The sequence below is a fragment of the Vipera berus genome (genome assembly GCF_964194415.1).
Source record: "Vipera berus genome assembly, chromosome: 1".
Taxonomy (NCBI): domain Eukaryota; kingdom Metazoa; phylum Chordata; class Lepidosauria; order Squamata; family Viperidae; genus Vipera; species Vipera berus.
The window spans coordinates 109,299,184-109,316,215 of NC_138202.1; the positions used below are offsets into that span (position 1 = coordinate 109,299,184).

At 36.8% G+C, this 17,032-nt stretch overlaps 1 protein-coding gene across 1 annotated transcript in view; it reads right to left on the reverse strand.

The window, feature by feature from the left end:
- Positions 1–1,013: 1,013 nt before the first annotated feature.
- Positions 1,014–17,032, reverse strand: part of LOC308669900 (mucin-5AC-like) — a 62,075-nt gene continuing 46,056 nt past the window's right edge. Inside the window, exons 28-42 of the mRNA XM_081330898.1 lie at positions 16,821–17,004; positions 15,020–15,224; positions 12,734–12,912; positions 11,897–11,966; positions 10,414–10,508; positions 9,329–9,360; positions 8,935–9,115; positions 7,639–7,743; positions 6,239–6,279; positions 5,428–5,541; positions 5,199–5,297; positions 4,297–4,425; positions 3,725–3,776; positions 2,596–2,710; positions 1,014–1,649 (exon numbers count right to left, since the gene is read on the reverse strand). Coding sequence (XP_081187024.1) covers positions 1,382–1,649; positions 2,596–2,710; positions 3,725–3,776; positions 4,297–4,425; positions 5,199–5,297; positions 5,428–5,541; positions 6,239–6,279; positions 7,639–7,743; positions 8,935–9,115; positions 9,329–9,360; positions 10,414–10,508; positions 11,897–11,966; positions 12,734–12,912; positions 15,020–15,224; positions 16,821–17,004 — 1,869 coding nt within the window. The 3' untranslated portion in view covers positions 1,014–1,381. The remainder of the gene's footprint in view (positions 1,650–2,595; positions 2,711–3,724; positions 3,777–4,296; positions 4,426–5,198; positions 5,298–5,427; positions 5,542–6,238; positions 6,280–7,638; positions 7,744–8,934; positions 9,116–9,328; positions 9,361–10,413; positions 10,509–11,896; positions 11,967–12,733; positions 12,913–15,019; positions 15,225–16,820; positions 17,005–17,032) is intronic.

Genomic DNA, 17,032 nt, shown 5'->3' on the forward strand with positions numbered 1-17,032 from the left:
ACTTATAGCTGCAATTCTGGTTCAATTACTGTAAGTTGAGGATTACTTGTACTCTTGGAATACACACCCTGTGTTCTTTGCTTACCTCTCTCAGGAAGATCCCCCCCCCTTCTCATCACTCCAATGAGGCAGCATAGAAGTTGGGGGATGATGGTAATTTCTATATTAAACCATGCAAAATAGAATTATTAATGCCACAGTATGTATAACATTGTTACGTGAACAAATGTGCTCTTTGGCTATTTAAACTATATTACTAATGAAGTTAAATGAGTTACTGATTTGGTATGACACATATGACACACATACAAGAAGCATATCCCCTGCAAAATGTTGAAATTTTATTAATCATTTAGTTGTTGAGAAACAAAAAACAAATACAAAAGATGAAATTTTCCCTCAACCAGGCATTAGTGGCAGACAGTAGAGTCCTTATTGAGAAAAAAATATCCCTGAAAATCTATTTTCTGGAGACAAATAAATAGTAATTAAATGTTCAAAAACAATTCACTAACTCAGAATAGAAATTCTAAGTTATATTATTGTTATTTATTACTTCGGTTTACAAAAATTCTTCAATGACCTTTTGGTGTGCATATACATATATTAGTCCATTCTGTAAACAATTACAAAAATAATCCAGATCCTCCTACAACTTCTATGCTGATGGTATCATGTAAACAGTCTTCTTCAGCAGCAATCAAAATTCATGCCCCCCCCCATTGTTGCAATTGTAACAAATCTACAAAGAACCTCACATCATTATAGCCTGTCTCATATTTGGAAAGAGTAGGCAAAAATGAAGTTGATAGAGAAAGAAATTTGGAGGCACAGTGAGAAAAATTATGCCAGGGAACTGAAAGATCTACTTGTCATTTTAGCAAATACCAGCCAATGTTCTTGTCACAACTCAAAGTTTTTAGAACTTGTCTGGCTTCTGTCAGCTAGTGGTTAAAAACTCCACCAGTCTTAATTAAAATGGTACTACCTGTCACTTAATGCAGGAATTGTCGCTCCTCAAGAGAAGATCCCAAACCAAACCAATACATCCTTTTTATTTCTTCACCCCCGATTCCAATTATTGACACCAAGCCCTCTTCCCTTCCATCCCCAAAGTTTTTTGTTTTTTTTTCAACTTAGTCATATAGTCTCAGTTGAGCCTGCACCCAAGAAAAGGTCAGGACATTTCAAAATGCTTGGCATGCAGAAGAGAAAATCTTTTCTTGAAGAGTAGACAGAGGAAATATTTGGTTGAATGTTGCATGAGCATAACTTTTACATTTTATTTTTTATTCAATTCTGGGTCACTTTTTGAAAATGTTTAGACTGGTCCCGATTGTCCCTTTCATTCCTGCTGCAGTTTCTATTGTTACTGCTTCTTTTATTGCTTTTGTTCCAGCTGCTGCTGCTGCTGCTGCTGCTGCTGTTGCTGCTGCTGTTGCTGCTGTTGCTGCTGTTCCTGCTGATGTGGTGTGGGAGTGGGCCCAATCATGCATTTACTCTCGACACACTGACACTCATCAACATGGAGGTAAGAATAATCCACGGTGGAACCATCGGGGCAAATCAAGGTCACATACTTCTTCGTAGTCTTTCCCTCTTGACAACAGTTGCATGCATGATCCATCATGTTTGCTTCATAGGAATACCTGAATGGTGAAAGCAAATTGAGGTTGAGATAAGTTACTGCAGGACGAAGTCCACCACCCCTCACCAACCATTATTTGGTTTCATCAGATTTTTGTCTTTTCAATGCCATCTGCATAGCTTTTGGCAGTCAAAACAATATAACCTACAGCAGGGCTCTCCAATTTTGGCAACTCTATGACTTGTGGATTTAAGCTCCCAGAATTCCTCTCACAGTGTGGCTGGCTGAGGAGTTCTGGGAGTTGAAGTCCACAAGACTTAAAGTTGCCAAGGTTAGAGACTAGTGGTGGGATTCAGCCGGTTCGCACCAGTTCGGGAGAACTGGTAGCTAATTTTTTGTTGCCCAGGCCCAGAATGGACTTCCAGAAGTGGCATCCACACAGAGAACTGGTTGTTCACATATTTGAATCCCACCACTGTTGGAGACCCCTGACCTACAGTATCTCTATCAATGGAATACCTTCAGGAATGGAATCAGTTTTGGAATTCTTCAGATTATTAGTGTTGATGGGCCATCATAGTGTTTTTCTTCCCTCCTCCTTGTTCATTGTTGCCACTCTCTCCTCTCACCTGCTTGCTTTTCTTTGATATCTGCCAGACACCACATCTCCCAGTTCTTGGATCATTTGCCAATTTTGCCCCCTCACGGAATGAGAGCTAGACCTGTACCCTGATCTATCTAAAACAGCCTTAAATAGAATTTTGTCTTCATTTGGAATAATTTATGATAGGCAATGCACCAGCAATGGAATTGAGTCTTAGCTGAATTTGTGTTTCAAATTTTGGAAAGATAAAAGTAAAATGTCATCTGGACTACTTTGCAGAGATATCTTAAGAACCAGATGTTAGATAGGCTCTTTGCATTCATATCTCATGGCATGTGAAGATTTTCTAAATGGTCATTTCACAATGAGCTACCAGTATGCAATAAAATTACAGGTTACTTACTTTGAAGAACTGCCACAGTGGCCTTCACAGTATGTTACTTTAATAGGTGAAGAAGATTCACAACCATTGTGTTTTATTGTTTTGGTGATATTTGTTGGTAAACAGGGTTCTTTTACTGAAAGTGGAAGAAAAAGTAAAAACAAACCTTGAGTCGCTGATCAAAATATAAAACAAACAAACAAAAAATAAAAGAAAGTGTACATGTACAGAAGGTCCTTAACCTACGACCACAACTGAGGCCAAAATTTCTGTTGTTAAGCAAGACAGTTGTTAAGTGAACTTTGCCCCATTTGACAACCTTTCTTGCCACAGTTAATAAATGAACCATTGCAGTTGTTAAGTTAGCTGTAACATGGTTATTAAGTGAAACTGGCTTCATCATTGACTTTGCTTGTTAAAAGGTCACAAAAAGTGATCACATGACCCTAGGACACAGCAACAGTCATAAGTGTGAACCAGTTGTCAAGTGTCTGAATTTTGATAAATTCACTGTGGGAATGCTGCAACAGTCGTAAGTGTGAAAAATGGTCATGTCACTTTTTTCAGTGCTATTTTAATTTTGAATGGTCACTAAATTACTGTTGTAAGTATAATGTGTGCATTTAAGATAGTATCGATGTGTGCTTTGGATGTGACAAATGATGATAACCATATCAGTTTGTATTATGTAGTGGGTTCTGGAGAGCAGGAAGTATGCCGAGACGATGAGTACAGCATGGCAGATCTTTATTAGGTGGAAGTGACTGTACTGGGGAATAGGGGTTACCTGCCCTCCTTTTATACCTGGCCAGGTGAGCAGCTGGCCAATCAGTTTGAACCTCTGTTTCCCGCCGAAACTGGGTTCCCGCCAAAACAGTTACAGTTCAACGCCCCCTGGTGGTGACTGCTATGTAAGTGTGTATGTGTTCTCTTCACCTGGATACATAACAGTTTGTTTCTGTAGGGAATTCTGTGACTACAAATCCTCGCAACTTTGCCAATCAGCTATAACAATTGGGCTTGAGTAGAATTGGAGTCCAATGCCATCTGAAAGGCTATAGTAGAATCTATAGCAACACAAAAATTGGCTTTATGGCTGATACGAATCTGATTTTTTTTGACTTACGCTAATATAGCTTGTATAACATACCTGTAGAAGTGCACAACTTGCAACACCCATCCTCAGTTAACACCACATCCTCCTATAAAAAATGAAATAGTTCAGACTTTAATTTATGATGTTAAAACCATCATTTCTCCCCATAGAGGTATCATGTAGGGTTAGAACTTCCAGAGGAATACAAACAAAAACAAAACAACAATATTTGGGTGATAGTCCTTAAAGGGATATCATATATCTTGATGCATCTACCTCTTCTATAAATATTATATATGAAAAAACAACAAAAGCTTTCCCACTAATTCTCTATCTCAGTATTCACTTTGCTTTGAATATATTATCTCCTTTAGTGCAGTAAAGCCAGGTATTACTGGCAATGCCAGCCAATTTTAGAGTTTTATAGAGCTTTTTAGATCACAATGTATTTTAGGAACAGAATGTCAGATTATGGCTGAAGCTTTTGCTTAAATTCAACTGATATAGTTCAATTGTAATCCTTCCATAATAAACCCAATTCCAACTTAATCTTTTGATAAAATTGATTTTCACTGCATAGAATCAGATATAATAAAATAAAAGACTGTTGAATCAATGAAACTTACAGGCCGGCATTTTTCTAGATCAAAGAGAGGGCAGGCTTTCTTGATAGTGACGAGAACATATTGGTCCTCAATAAGTTCACATTCATATGAAGTACAATTGTTTCCTGGTGGGTACCAAGTTTCTCCTGGCTGAAAATAGCCACAATGGTAGTTATTTGTTTGTTTTAGAAGTTAACATAAGAATAGTTCATGATCATAAATTCCTTAATTTCTTAGAGAACAGAATTGGGATTGGGATGGAGGAGGGTGGCATGCAGTTCAGTAAGAGGAGTCCTCAAAATGTGAAATAATAGATGTGGAAATTTTGAACAGCTGGGGGATACAACAACTGGATGGATCCTAGCATTCCTCAACTCTGTTGAATGTGATTTGTTAAATTGGCACATATGTAGTTTGATGCTAACAGTTGGCTTCGTATGCCCACCAACAATAGAAGTTTGGCCTGGGCCCTGGGGTTGAGTTATGGCTGCCCATCCAGGGAATCCTAAAAAAGGGATGTACCCTATCATGAGCTCAACTTATGACTGGGCACTTAGTGACCATTCAAAGTTACAATAGATTGGCATTCTCAAAAGTTACTAATGATTGGCATTCAAAGTTTTGATGGCTGGGCTTCCTCCACAATTATATGATTGCACTTTAAGCGTTTGACAACCGGCCTCCATACATAGCCGTTTGCAGCATCCTGCAGCCATGTGACTGTATTTGGTTTTGCCGAAAGCTGGCATTTATTTCTAGTTTTTGGCCAAAATGACCCATAGCGAACAATTGGTCCACCTAGTGACCTTGGTGTTCACTTAAAAACTCTCACAAAAAGATTGCAAAATTGGGTTGGTATTAGCTATATGAGTGGATTAAACTTGATTTTGATGAACAATGTAGTTAGCAAAATTGTTAGTTACCTTGAGCACATAGGCAGGATAGGAATCCAGTGTCACAACACAAGCAAACTGCCTACATTGACCACAACATTTTCCAGATACTTCCTGGTATTCATGACCCTGTAGTTCAAAAAAATGGGAAAAATTCATGAAACCACAGATCATTTTTTTATAAGTAGTGAGTAAATGGATAGATTCAGAGAGTTTCAAAGCCATGGACTTTTTTTTTTTAAAGAACAATGTGGCTTACCAGCGGGCATCTTTTGTCACATGTTTGAGACACACACTCTACTTTGTTTTCTAGATCTTCTTTTTCAGAGCATCTGCATGATTCACATAATCCTCCTGGTACGACTGCCCCAGGCTGAAGAAGAAGAAAAGTGAAACAGTAATAAATAATTTTAACTTAATTTCACACCTGGAAATACAGTGTGTGCTTTACTGATAGTGAAAGAGATGTTTACAATAGAGCTAATATCCAAATAACAGTAAACAACACCTCATAAAGGAAGTTGTGTTGACCATAAGAAAATTTTTTATTTGTACCAGTCAATCTACTTGTGATATGCTCTTCAGAAAGAGCCATGCTCAATACTGTGTTTTGATTTTTAAGGTGCCAGGTGACGATCTTTTTATTATTATTATTATTTTAAAAAAACAGTTCCCACACTATTTGGCTTTTGTTTTTATTGTGATCTTGTGATTTTGAGTGCTGTATTATGACTACATTTGTTCTCACTTTTAATACTGATGAATGATTTCATCTTAGTATATATTGTGATCTATGGTTAACCATGGATTGCATAATGTTTTTAATTCCATGGTATTCCTACAAGGAAACTTACAATTGTTGAACAGGATAGAAAAATGAAATAAATAATGATAAGGTTGAGAACAAATACAAATAAGAGCAGGATTCTATATTTTCAAAAGGAAGAATTTTACCGTTGTCATCCCTGAAAATCTTTAGTAGAGCAGAGAAGCAAAAATGGCCTGTTAACACTGGACTTGAATTAGTTATTTAAGTGGTGCTATTCTTCATTTTCATGGAAATTACTTACACTGTAGAACGTTCCATTGACAACACAGCCTGGTACTTTCACTGTGGGACACAAAGATATATTATAATTAATCTTAGCATTTGCTCTCAACAGATCAACTTAACTGAGAAGGAAAATGACATGAAATGATACATTTTGCTCTTTAAAGGTTTATTTTTAAGAGTTGTGCAGTAACTTTTTTTTTATTTAGCACACAATACGGAGTAGGATACTTGAGTAATTTAATCTTTGGGAATTCTACAGCATTTGGTCTTACCCAATGCATATCTCAAATACAAGTCCATGTATGTTGGAATACGATACTGAATATTCCAATCAAGTATGGCTTAAGCAATTTTGCATGATCTGTTTCAGACCACTGCTGGAATTTACCTATTTGCATTTTTCTTACTGTTACATAACTATGCAATAGGATCAAATGACAATGAAAATGAATGTTTCATTTAGAAGAACAGCTATTTCTATGACATGAATTATAATACACTGAATTGCAAATGTTAATGTTGATAAACCATTTAAAAATGGAGATTAAACAGAGATGCGGTAGAATATATTTTTTTTACAGATTGGGAGTAGACTCTTTTCATCCATTTGTATTTTGTACAAATAGCATCTTCAACAAGGTCAGTCAATTTATTTAGGAGAGTCCTCACATGATTTAAGGTTAGAAGAAAAGACCAGTCCTTTTAAAACTGTATGGTGCCAACAGGCTAATAGCAGAAATGATGTACATAAGGAATTACGGATGAGCTCTCCTGTCAGGACCCCAAAACTACTGTTTTCCCTTGCATAGATATTCTACTTTTGGGGCCTGCCGTTCTGCTGAAGGGAGGGGAAGCTTGGGATAACTTTTGCTTTCTACTTTCCCTTTCTTGCCTCTATTCTTGAGAAAGGAATGTGTCTCATTTATCAGGGAGATGGTTACAGAGAAATGAAAGCTGGAGAAGACCTTGAGATGTATGCCAACTGTGTCAGTTACCCGCACATCAAACTACCTGTGGATTGGCTGAATTTCAAATGGAGGTTATGACTTTGGTGGGAAGAGGAATATTGCTTGCTTAACTATACCGTTTGCACCTTAACTTCCCTACTGTCACTGACCCCTAATAAAAGTATCCTTTTGAAACCATGCCTGTTTCAAAAATTCTGCTTTCTTGGGTGATTAGTTGAAGTGGGTCTTTACGCAACTTTAGATGCCCCTTGATCAACCACCTGTGTAGATTAAATATCAGTTTATACCAGGAAATACAAAAAGCCCACAAAAAGAGATTTCCTTTATAATGGCTTTCCAGGAGAGAGGATGAATATGCTTTCTGCATTTTTGCAGGCATTGGAATATGGGATAGGGGAGAATATTACAACAATATAATGACCGCTTTTAAAGATGGTTCAATTCTTACCACAAGTGGTATTAATGCAGCAGCCTCCTGGCAAGTTTTCCTTCTTTAATTCATACCCTAGTGGACAGGTTTCAATAGATTTGGGACAGTAAGAAGTGTTGCACACTACAGAATGAAAAACAAAAAGGAGGAAGAGCAATGAGTGACTTAAATACAATGTATTTTAATATTTAGTAGTATTACTTAATCTATACTTTATCTTGGTCAAATCAAAGAGTGGATTAAGCTATAGTTTTTAATAAACTTTGGTCCAATTAACATGATTTAGCCTGTTTAGATACTTTTGGCTTGGATGATTGAGTCTTCATTTACATGTTGCTTTTCATTTGGGGAAGAAACCCCCTGCAGTCTGTATGGCAAGGGTTGGTTTATTCCAATGACTCTCAGCCTAGCCAAATTTTCATTTTGACTGAAGAAGTTATTTGGATGAATAATGAAATGTCTCAGTTTTGATAAACTTTGGCCCAGTTGCCATGATTTAACCTTTTTAGATATTAAGCTATAATATTATAATTGTAATTATAATTCCTGGTGCAATGGCTTAACTCCATTGTCATAAAACAGAATTGGCAGAGTTTCTCAGCAGCACAGCAGGTTCTTATAAGCATTAGCTTTCGATCTTGTAGAGGCTAGAAAGTACATCTATAAGGTCTTGATGCACTCTGAGCTTGGTGATTTTCTTGCAGATGTTTTAGTATCAAACTAGTGAATATCATCAGTGCACTGAGAAAGTTACCTAGTTTGGTAATGAACCATCTGCAAGAATACCACTAAGCTCAAACAACACCAAGGAACTCACAGTTCAGCCCAGAGCTAAATATATTCTCTTCTAAAGTACACCTATATTTTTATTTATTATTTAAAAAAATTGCTCCCTTTCTCATTTTAAAGCAAATTTGTATATTGGGCAGATCTCTATGAGCTGTGGTGTCACAACTATTAGAAAGCAGTATTGCAGGCTAATTCTGCTGACTGCTAGCAATTCAGTTCTCACTGACTCAAGGTTGACTCAGCCTTCCATCCTTCCAAGGTCAGTAAAATGAGGACCCAAATTGTTGGGGGCAATATACTGACTCCGTAAACTGCTTAGAGTGGGCTGTAAAGCACCGTGAAGTGGTATGTAAGTCTCAGTACTATTGCTACTAGATGATTTATAACACAGAGCATTGGCTAAAGTGAAACACCCAGTGTAATCTAATAAATGGGAGTTTCCAAAATGAAAACTGGAATTAGCTTGGGCATTTACAATACAATATTGGATTGTAGTATTGAATTGGATTGTAAACTTATACCTACCACAGTGCTTTTGAGGACAGCACTTTTCTTCAGGGGTTAATATTGTGATGGGTACAAACCCTTCGAAGGAACATTCCACAGGAGTAGGTTTGGTAGGACATGGTTCTTCAATACATTGTACCATAAGAGAATATTCCTCGCAAGTACATTTCTGGCAATTGCTAATCCAAGTTTCTCCAGGCTGTGAAAAGAGATATACAAGCAAAGGTGTGCACAATTAGTACAGTGAGTTTTCCTGCTGCTAGCTGAAATTGAGACAATGGATGTAATTTTTTCCTATTGCTTCATTAAAACTCTCCAAATACTGAAAAAATCTTGAAAAAAATTATTATCCATGAAGCTCCTATTGTCTGAAGATTTTCACCCATGAAACAATAAAAGCTTTAATACTTACCGCTTTGGGTAACCCATCTGGTCCAACACAACCTGGAAAAAAATGTATATATATATATATATATATATATATAAATGGATATTTTGCACCCAAGAACACCTAAGTGACATTGTTTAATTTATAATATTTTACTATATTTTTTACTAATGACTATGGGTGGCTTATAACATTTAAAATTAACATAGAACATTATATAAAACACAGCAATACATGCAGCAGCTGAGAAACCAAACCAGTCTAAAGAAAGCAATAAGCATATTATGGATTCTCCCAACACACTAAAACATATCCATGGCTTAAGGGATTTCTGGAAGGCTAGCAGGGTCAGATCCACTTTAATTTCAGGGAGAATAGTGTTCCAAATGAAATAAGCAGCACATGAGAAGGCCCACTCTCTGGGTCCCACAAGCTGACATTCTTTAATTGATAGGATCTACAGCGTACTTCTCCTGCTATATTTAATGGGAAGGATAGAAATGTAACCTGTTTAGAAAACAAAGGGCCACCGACTGTTGAGGCGTATGGAATCTAATGCAATTTCTTTTGTCTCCTGGATCAAAAATCAACAGGAAGATGTTAGAAATGTCAGGTGACCTGAACTTTGGGTAGCACAAGCAAAGTTGTGGTCCTATCTTGTAGATTTCATGGGTAAATAAGGATAGAGGTTCTTGATTCTATAAGGATGCTGATCCATTGCCAAATGATACTTATGGAGGGATTGTTGCGCACTTTTTAGAAAGCATTTGTGGAGGGAAAAAGAATTCCTCTGCTGAACAAAACCATATCTGTGCAAAGAAGACCATATTTTTATACATCTTGAATATTAATACAAATGGTCTCCGTTACCCAGGATCTTTTACTCAGTTTTGTGCACTGCAGTTGGTAGATATAGACAAGGCCTCCTTATCTATAGTGAAGTGTTTCACATATCCATGTTATTGGGTGTATGGTTTTGATCCATCCATCATTTAATATTTAAGTCAACATCTCCTTTCAATCACTGAGATGACATCTAACTGGCAGGTCTGTCCAGCAGTCCCTTTGCGTTATGGTATCCTCCCCTTCTCTTAAATAAGAACACTCACCACAATCAGAGACACAGATATCTTTATGGGTACTGAAGAGTTTGGTTCCATTTTTACAGAAGCAACCTTCTGTTATTCCAATCTGCGGAGGACCACTTCCATGAAAAGAGAAGCACAAATTAGAGTAGTAGCTGCACCCCAACTTTATGAGCATCCACAGTGTGTGCAACTAATGAGAATGAAGGGAGGAATGAGATGCATAAGGTGAACATAACTTTTTTTTGAAATGGCTTAAGTTGATGTAAGTGCCACTAGTCATCCAAATTTTATCTTCCCTGTGAGAGAACTAAACATGATAAAAGACCATGAGGTTCAAATCCATGGCACTAGACTAATTTTTAACACAGGTCAAAATTTATGATTTATGAAACCTTGACTGAAATAAATCCATAGAATTTTTCTTGCATCTATAGAAACATACATTTTTTCCTGATAAAGTGGAAAGGAGAATTATTATTCTCTATGTTCTCATAAAGTAGTCTAGAGTGGTCCCCATCTCTTTGGAACTAACTTTGGCGGGTACATATGATTTTTTTCAGAGGGAGGAAAGGTATACAATGTATTATAATAATAGCATCGTAAATCATAAAGTGAGAAGAAGCTACTTAGGCTCTTGAATCAAATTCCCTGCTCTGTACAGAACTCTAAATTAAAGCACCCCCAACAAAAGGCTCTCTGACCTGTACTTGAACCTACTATTTTCTTTGGTAATTAGTTCAAAGTGCTCATACTATCAAGACACTTTTCCTAGCATGGAGTCTTTCTGTATTTTAAATACATTGTTTTGTATCTTATTCTTTGAAATGATAGATAATAAGCTTGACTTGCTTCTGTATAAAGCTTGAATCAGATATTGAACAGAGATATCATGACTCCTAGTCCAGTGGTCCCCAACCTTCTGGGCACCAGGGACTGGTTCCATGGAGAAACATTTTTTCTGTGGACTAGAGGGGCTGTGGTTCTGGATGCTGCCTGAATCCTGTGGATGGGTCTTCATTTGTTTGCATGGACTGGTTGCTGGCATGTGGCGGACTGGTGCCGGTCCACGGTCTGGGGGTTGGGGACCTCTGTCCTAGTCAATCCTTTTTCCTCTATGTTAAATATGCTGTGTTCCTTCAGTAATTCATCATTAAGTTTTTGTTTCTAATCCTCTGTTAAATTTCATTGCTCATGTCTACCCACATCTCGGCCCAGTTCCAATTTCCAGATCTAATGTGATGCCAGAACTGAATATAGCAGTGAAAGGGAAGGTCCAAATAATGGAGAAAATTATTTCACATGATTATGTATTTTTCTTTCAAGTGCCCCTTTCTTAGCCTTTTGTTGTTATATTGCACTTTTCACTGATGAGCTGATTCTTTACTCTTCCTTTTCAATGTAATAAAAAGTTATTTCACTTATGCAGTTGAAACGGATATTCAGCATGTTGTTCATTTCATCATGACAATTATAAACTTTCACAGCTGTTTTGAGTTTTACTTACCTGTTATCACAAGTGATAGGTTTGATAGGGCCACATGGATCGTATACTTTATCTGGAGGGCAGCTAAATGCTAGAAATGATAAGCAAAAGACATTTGTCATAATATAGAAATGTATTTTACATACATTTTGCATTTGGAAGAAAGCTTCAGTACAACTTGTTTTCTCATTATCTTTCCATCTATTATTTAAGTTACACATGCGGAACAAAACAAGAAAAATTAAGCACCCCAGGAACTACCACAATAAAATCATTTATAAACAGCATGAACATTTATACTGCTGTAAACTGTAGAATAAAGTCATTTAAGTGAGGTGGGTGGTGTAATTAATTAATTATAGTTTATAATTAATAAAAATATAAATATATGATTATAAAATTGTAAAAATTATTAACTGTTTAAATAAACAGAAATAAACTATGATTCCAGCCACATGCATCTGTTATTTTTCACATAACCGTATTTGGTTTTGTTCACACACAAACACACATGCACACACAGAGACAAACACACACACACACACAAACACACAAACGTTTTGTATAAATGTGCCCAAAGCTGGACATTCTTCTTTTCATATCACAGTTTTTAATGAAATACATTGTTTATCTGGAAGAATGGTGGTTGAATATTCTTGTGTTTATTAAGAAAATATTTAATTGATAAATAAATCAGAAGTTCTTTTTAGCACTTCTTTTTCTCTCGATATAACTTTTTTGAATGTGACACCAAATTCTCATTGAAGATATATTTAAAAGCTCAAAATAAGGAAGTAAGGCAAGAATTATCATATAATTAGTAAACACCATAAAATGCCCTGATATCCCAGAACTTACGGCATTCATCATTGGTCTTCCCTCGCCAATCGATACAAACACCTTTAGAGGCACAGAGAGAAGCATATATCTCTAATCCTGAACATTGCATGGAGGTAGTTTTGTTATGACAAGCATCAAAGAGGCAGCCTCGGAAATAGGGATCTGGGGGTATGATCTTATGGCACTCAGAGAAGATTCTGCAAACATACAAGAAATACTTGGTGTAAAATAAATGTTTCTGAATAAGTACACATTGATTTATTCATTTAGTTGAAGCTTCCTCTAAATCATTCTAAATCAAAATGAAATGATTTTTTAAAAGTTAGAATGTGGAATTTCTGGTGCCAAAGAATCTTCCATAAGGGAAAACGTTGACTATGAAGTTTTCCAGGTATAAAATCTTTCCAAAATCTATCTGTCGTAAAATGATAGTTTTCTGGAGTTCTGTGAACTTTCAGTGATTCTACAAACATACATTAAACCAACAGAATGGAGAGCATTTAAAGAATCTTTTACTATAATTTGGTTGCATATCTCATTTTTGAGCACACTTTTTAATCAGCAACCATGGAAGTGTTATAATTGTGGGAGATACATCATTTGAGAAGGATTATCTTTTTTGTAGATTATTTATCACTGGAGGCCTTCAATGTAAAGAGAGAACAAAGGATCTCCCCCTTGTTTTTTTTTGTTGCTGGTTTGAGTTTCCCAACTGGAAGATTTAATAATTTAATAATTTAATTTGTATACCGCCCTTCTCCCGAAGGACTCAGGGCGGTGAACAGAGCTGTTCAACCCACTTCCTGTGTATCCCTATTATAACTTCCTCCTCCTCCTTCTTTGCTCCCATCTTTACCCCAACCTGACAGGAAACAAAAACACAGTCTTTTCTTAGCATATTGTCATAAACAGTTTACATATCCTTTTGGATTTTGAACATGTTTCTAGATCCTTGCAATGGACTTAGTTCCATTAATAGTTGCATCCAAATTGGATCCTGATGAATGATTTGAGGGATTCTAGCTAAAGTTATCTAAAAAAAACTTACAATCTCTTTAGAAAATAGATTTTTCTGGTTAGATATCAGGTTGAGTAATCCTCTCTTCTAGTTTTCTACTTGTGGGTTTGATATGTGGCATAGATGGATAGGTGATGCCTGCATTTCCATGCCAAGCTTGCTAAGTTTAAATGTGAGAATGTTTAGAATGTGCCCCAAACTGCCCATTATAGAACTCTGCTCTTGTGAAGTGTAATCTTATCCATGCTTGTTCACCAAACAGTTTGTATAGACGAGCAGCTTTAAATCTATGGTTGCCTTTCTCAAATCTTCTACCCAGGATGAGACCTTGAAATAATTTTCAGGTCTCAGGGACACTCTGCATAAAATTATAAAATATCTAATAAAATTATGATATCTAAAACTAGCTTTGTATGTACATACACACACACATACACACACAACGTCTTGTAGAATTTCTCCCATATAACCCCAATTGAGAAAGGCTGCTCCATTGTATGGCCCATCAAACAAGACTTATTATTGCAGAGATTTAAACTTTGTTGAATTTTTTATTGTATCATAGTCAAATATGTAAAATAAGATAATGCATTTAGTTGAGAGAGAAACAGAGGGACGGGGAGAGAGAGAGAATTTTCTCTTCATCAAAAGATATTGGTTAGAATCCATAAACAGGATTCTTTGAGTGAAAACAGTTTATGCTTAGGATCAGGATGTGTCTCTGCTACTGGAGCTTCCAACAAGCCTTCAAAATCTACTGGAAGATTCTTAAACACTTTGTAGCAGATTTGAAGATGTACCTGCATAGGTAAGAGGGATAATGGAATTCATGTTGCTTGGCAACAACAACAACAAAAAACTCATTTAATCGACTAGTATGATTATACTAGACAACCTATATCCTATTTGGTCATAGTTTCAGAAATATTTCCTTACCTAAACAGAGAAACAAAATGACCAACAGTGGGCAAAAAATGAGTGGGAACCAGGGCAACTTCCAACTTCCCACTGGTTTTGTCATTGAGTTTCCTTGTGGGAATCTGGCAGGGAACATTGGAAATGTCCCTTCCCTTCCCTTCCCCTCCCAGGAGGGAGATAAATGGCTACTGTTGGGTAGGAGAGGGAATTTGGATGCATTCTGTAATTTACCACATTTGAGATACATTGGTTCAAAAACTGTTCTGTGGTGTACTGTTTTGCTAGGTTAAAGATAATGAAACAAAAGTTTTAGGAATAGCGAGATTCACCGAATGGCAAAAATAAATATAAAATAATTTCTATCTTACTCATTCAAAATAAGGGAACAGAGATGAGCTGTGCTACATGGTCCAGGTGAAGGTGTAACAATGTCAGGTGGTACAGATGGTGTTGGTCCAAAGCATTGATCTTTTTTAGGATCAGGCACTTTCCAATGGGTAGCCATGTGGGGGCAATCTGTTATTTCACCATTTGGTAAGCGACAATCATCTTTGCTATTGTTAGTGCAAGTACCTGGGAAAATAACATGAAAATAAAACATTTGTGATCTCAGGTCAATTAAGCAGACAACACATCTTGCAAGTATGGAAGAAGTAAAAGTACCAGAATGGCCACATAGTTTAGTGACACAGGCAGCACAAGATGTGGAAGAAAGATCAGGCAGAGGAAATGCCCGGCATAGGTTGTACCATCAACAGATAGCTGAAGTGGCAGACATTGGGAAACCCAGCCAGTGGCTGGCGAGGGGTGGACTAAAGGACAGCACTGAGGTAGTGAACATAGCAGCACAAGAACAGGTACTAAGCACCAGATATATAAATACAGGGGTCTACCTCACTAGGCAGGACCTGAAGTACAGACTATGCAGAGAGTCCAACTATAGCACAGGGTTTGAGATGCAGGCAGGAACAGCATACACTGAATGGCACAAACAAATAGCTGGTACTATACACTGGGTCTGCATGGTGTACAAGCTAGACCTTTCCAACTCCAGATGGGAGATTCCACAGAAGGCTGAGGAGAAAAACAGGGCTAAGATCCTGTGGGATTTTCAGATCCAGATGGACAAGTAGGTATTGGCCAATTAATCAGACATCATGGTAGTAGATCAAAAGACAGCACTGGTAGTAGATGTAGAGGTTCAAAGTGACAGCAATGTCAGGAAAGAGTATGAGAAGCTGGAGAAGTATCAGCACCTGAAGGAGAAACTAAAAGGATGAGGAAAATAAAGGCCAAAGTGGTCCCCACTGGTGGTAGGAGACGTACTTGGGGCTGTGACTCTTAAACTTGGAGAGTGGCTCCAATAGATCCCAAGAACAGCATTAGATCTCTCTGTCCTGAAGAGTGCAGCTCTAAGAACAGCTAAAGTACTGTGCAGAACCTTCAAATTCCCCAGCCTCTAGTAGAGGACGTAATATTGAGGAAGACACATATGACCCAGAGGGGTGAGAGGGATTTTTTTTTTAATCCATCTATCCCTTGGGAAAATCAGATATCATTAATCCAATCTGTTTTAGATCCTTACTCTTGTTTCACAATGCTATTAGAACACTCTCCAGCTTGAGTTTCCCTTCTTCAATAAATAGCATTGGGCTTTCTTCTGCCAACAGACCACAACTTAAAAAGTGATGGTAACTTTGAAACACACTGTACTTCACAGCAAATGGAAGGTATTCTGCAGTTGTTTGCAAGAGCTGATATAAAAGCAGGAGAAAAACAGATTTTTGAAAGAAAATAGGAAGAGAACTTGCACTCTGTATCATGTGTTAGAGAAGGAGGCAGCTATTGTCTAATTAACTATGACACCCTGTAGTTCTGCTTCCAAAGCTTCTAGACTATTTTACTGAATACTCCTGGAAAAAATATCATTTCTTTTGAGATAAATAATGTATTTTTTCATTTTTATTTACATCAGTAATTAGAAGTTCTAATATCCAGGTTGAATGAACAATGACTTTTGACAAGAAAGTCAAAAGTTTACCAGAGAAACAAGCATTTTTCTAAGAGCAGATATATAAAGTATTGTTTCAACTACTTTAAATGCATAAGAGTTGGCAAATATTTCACAGAATAAGAAAAGCTTTGATGGAATTAAAACATTTTTCTTACCACATTGTCCTTCAGTATTGTTGTTAAACAAGCTGAATGGAACCTTTACTAAGAAGATTAATCCACTATAGGTGACAATAGTTTCAATTTCAGCCAATTCAACCACCATATTAATGCCAATTGTGTAGATATAAATATCATCTTTATGGAAACTTGCCTTGATGACTTTCCCATTGAAATAAATCTGCATAGAAGAATAATTTTGCATCAGA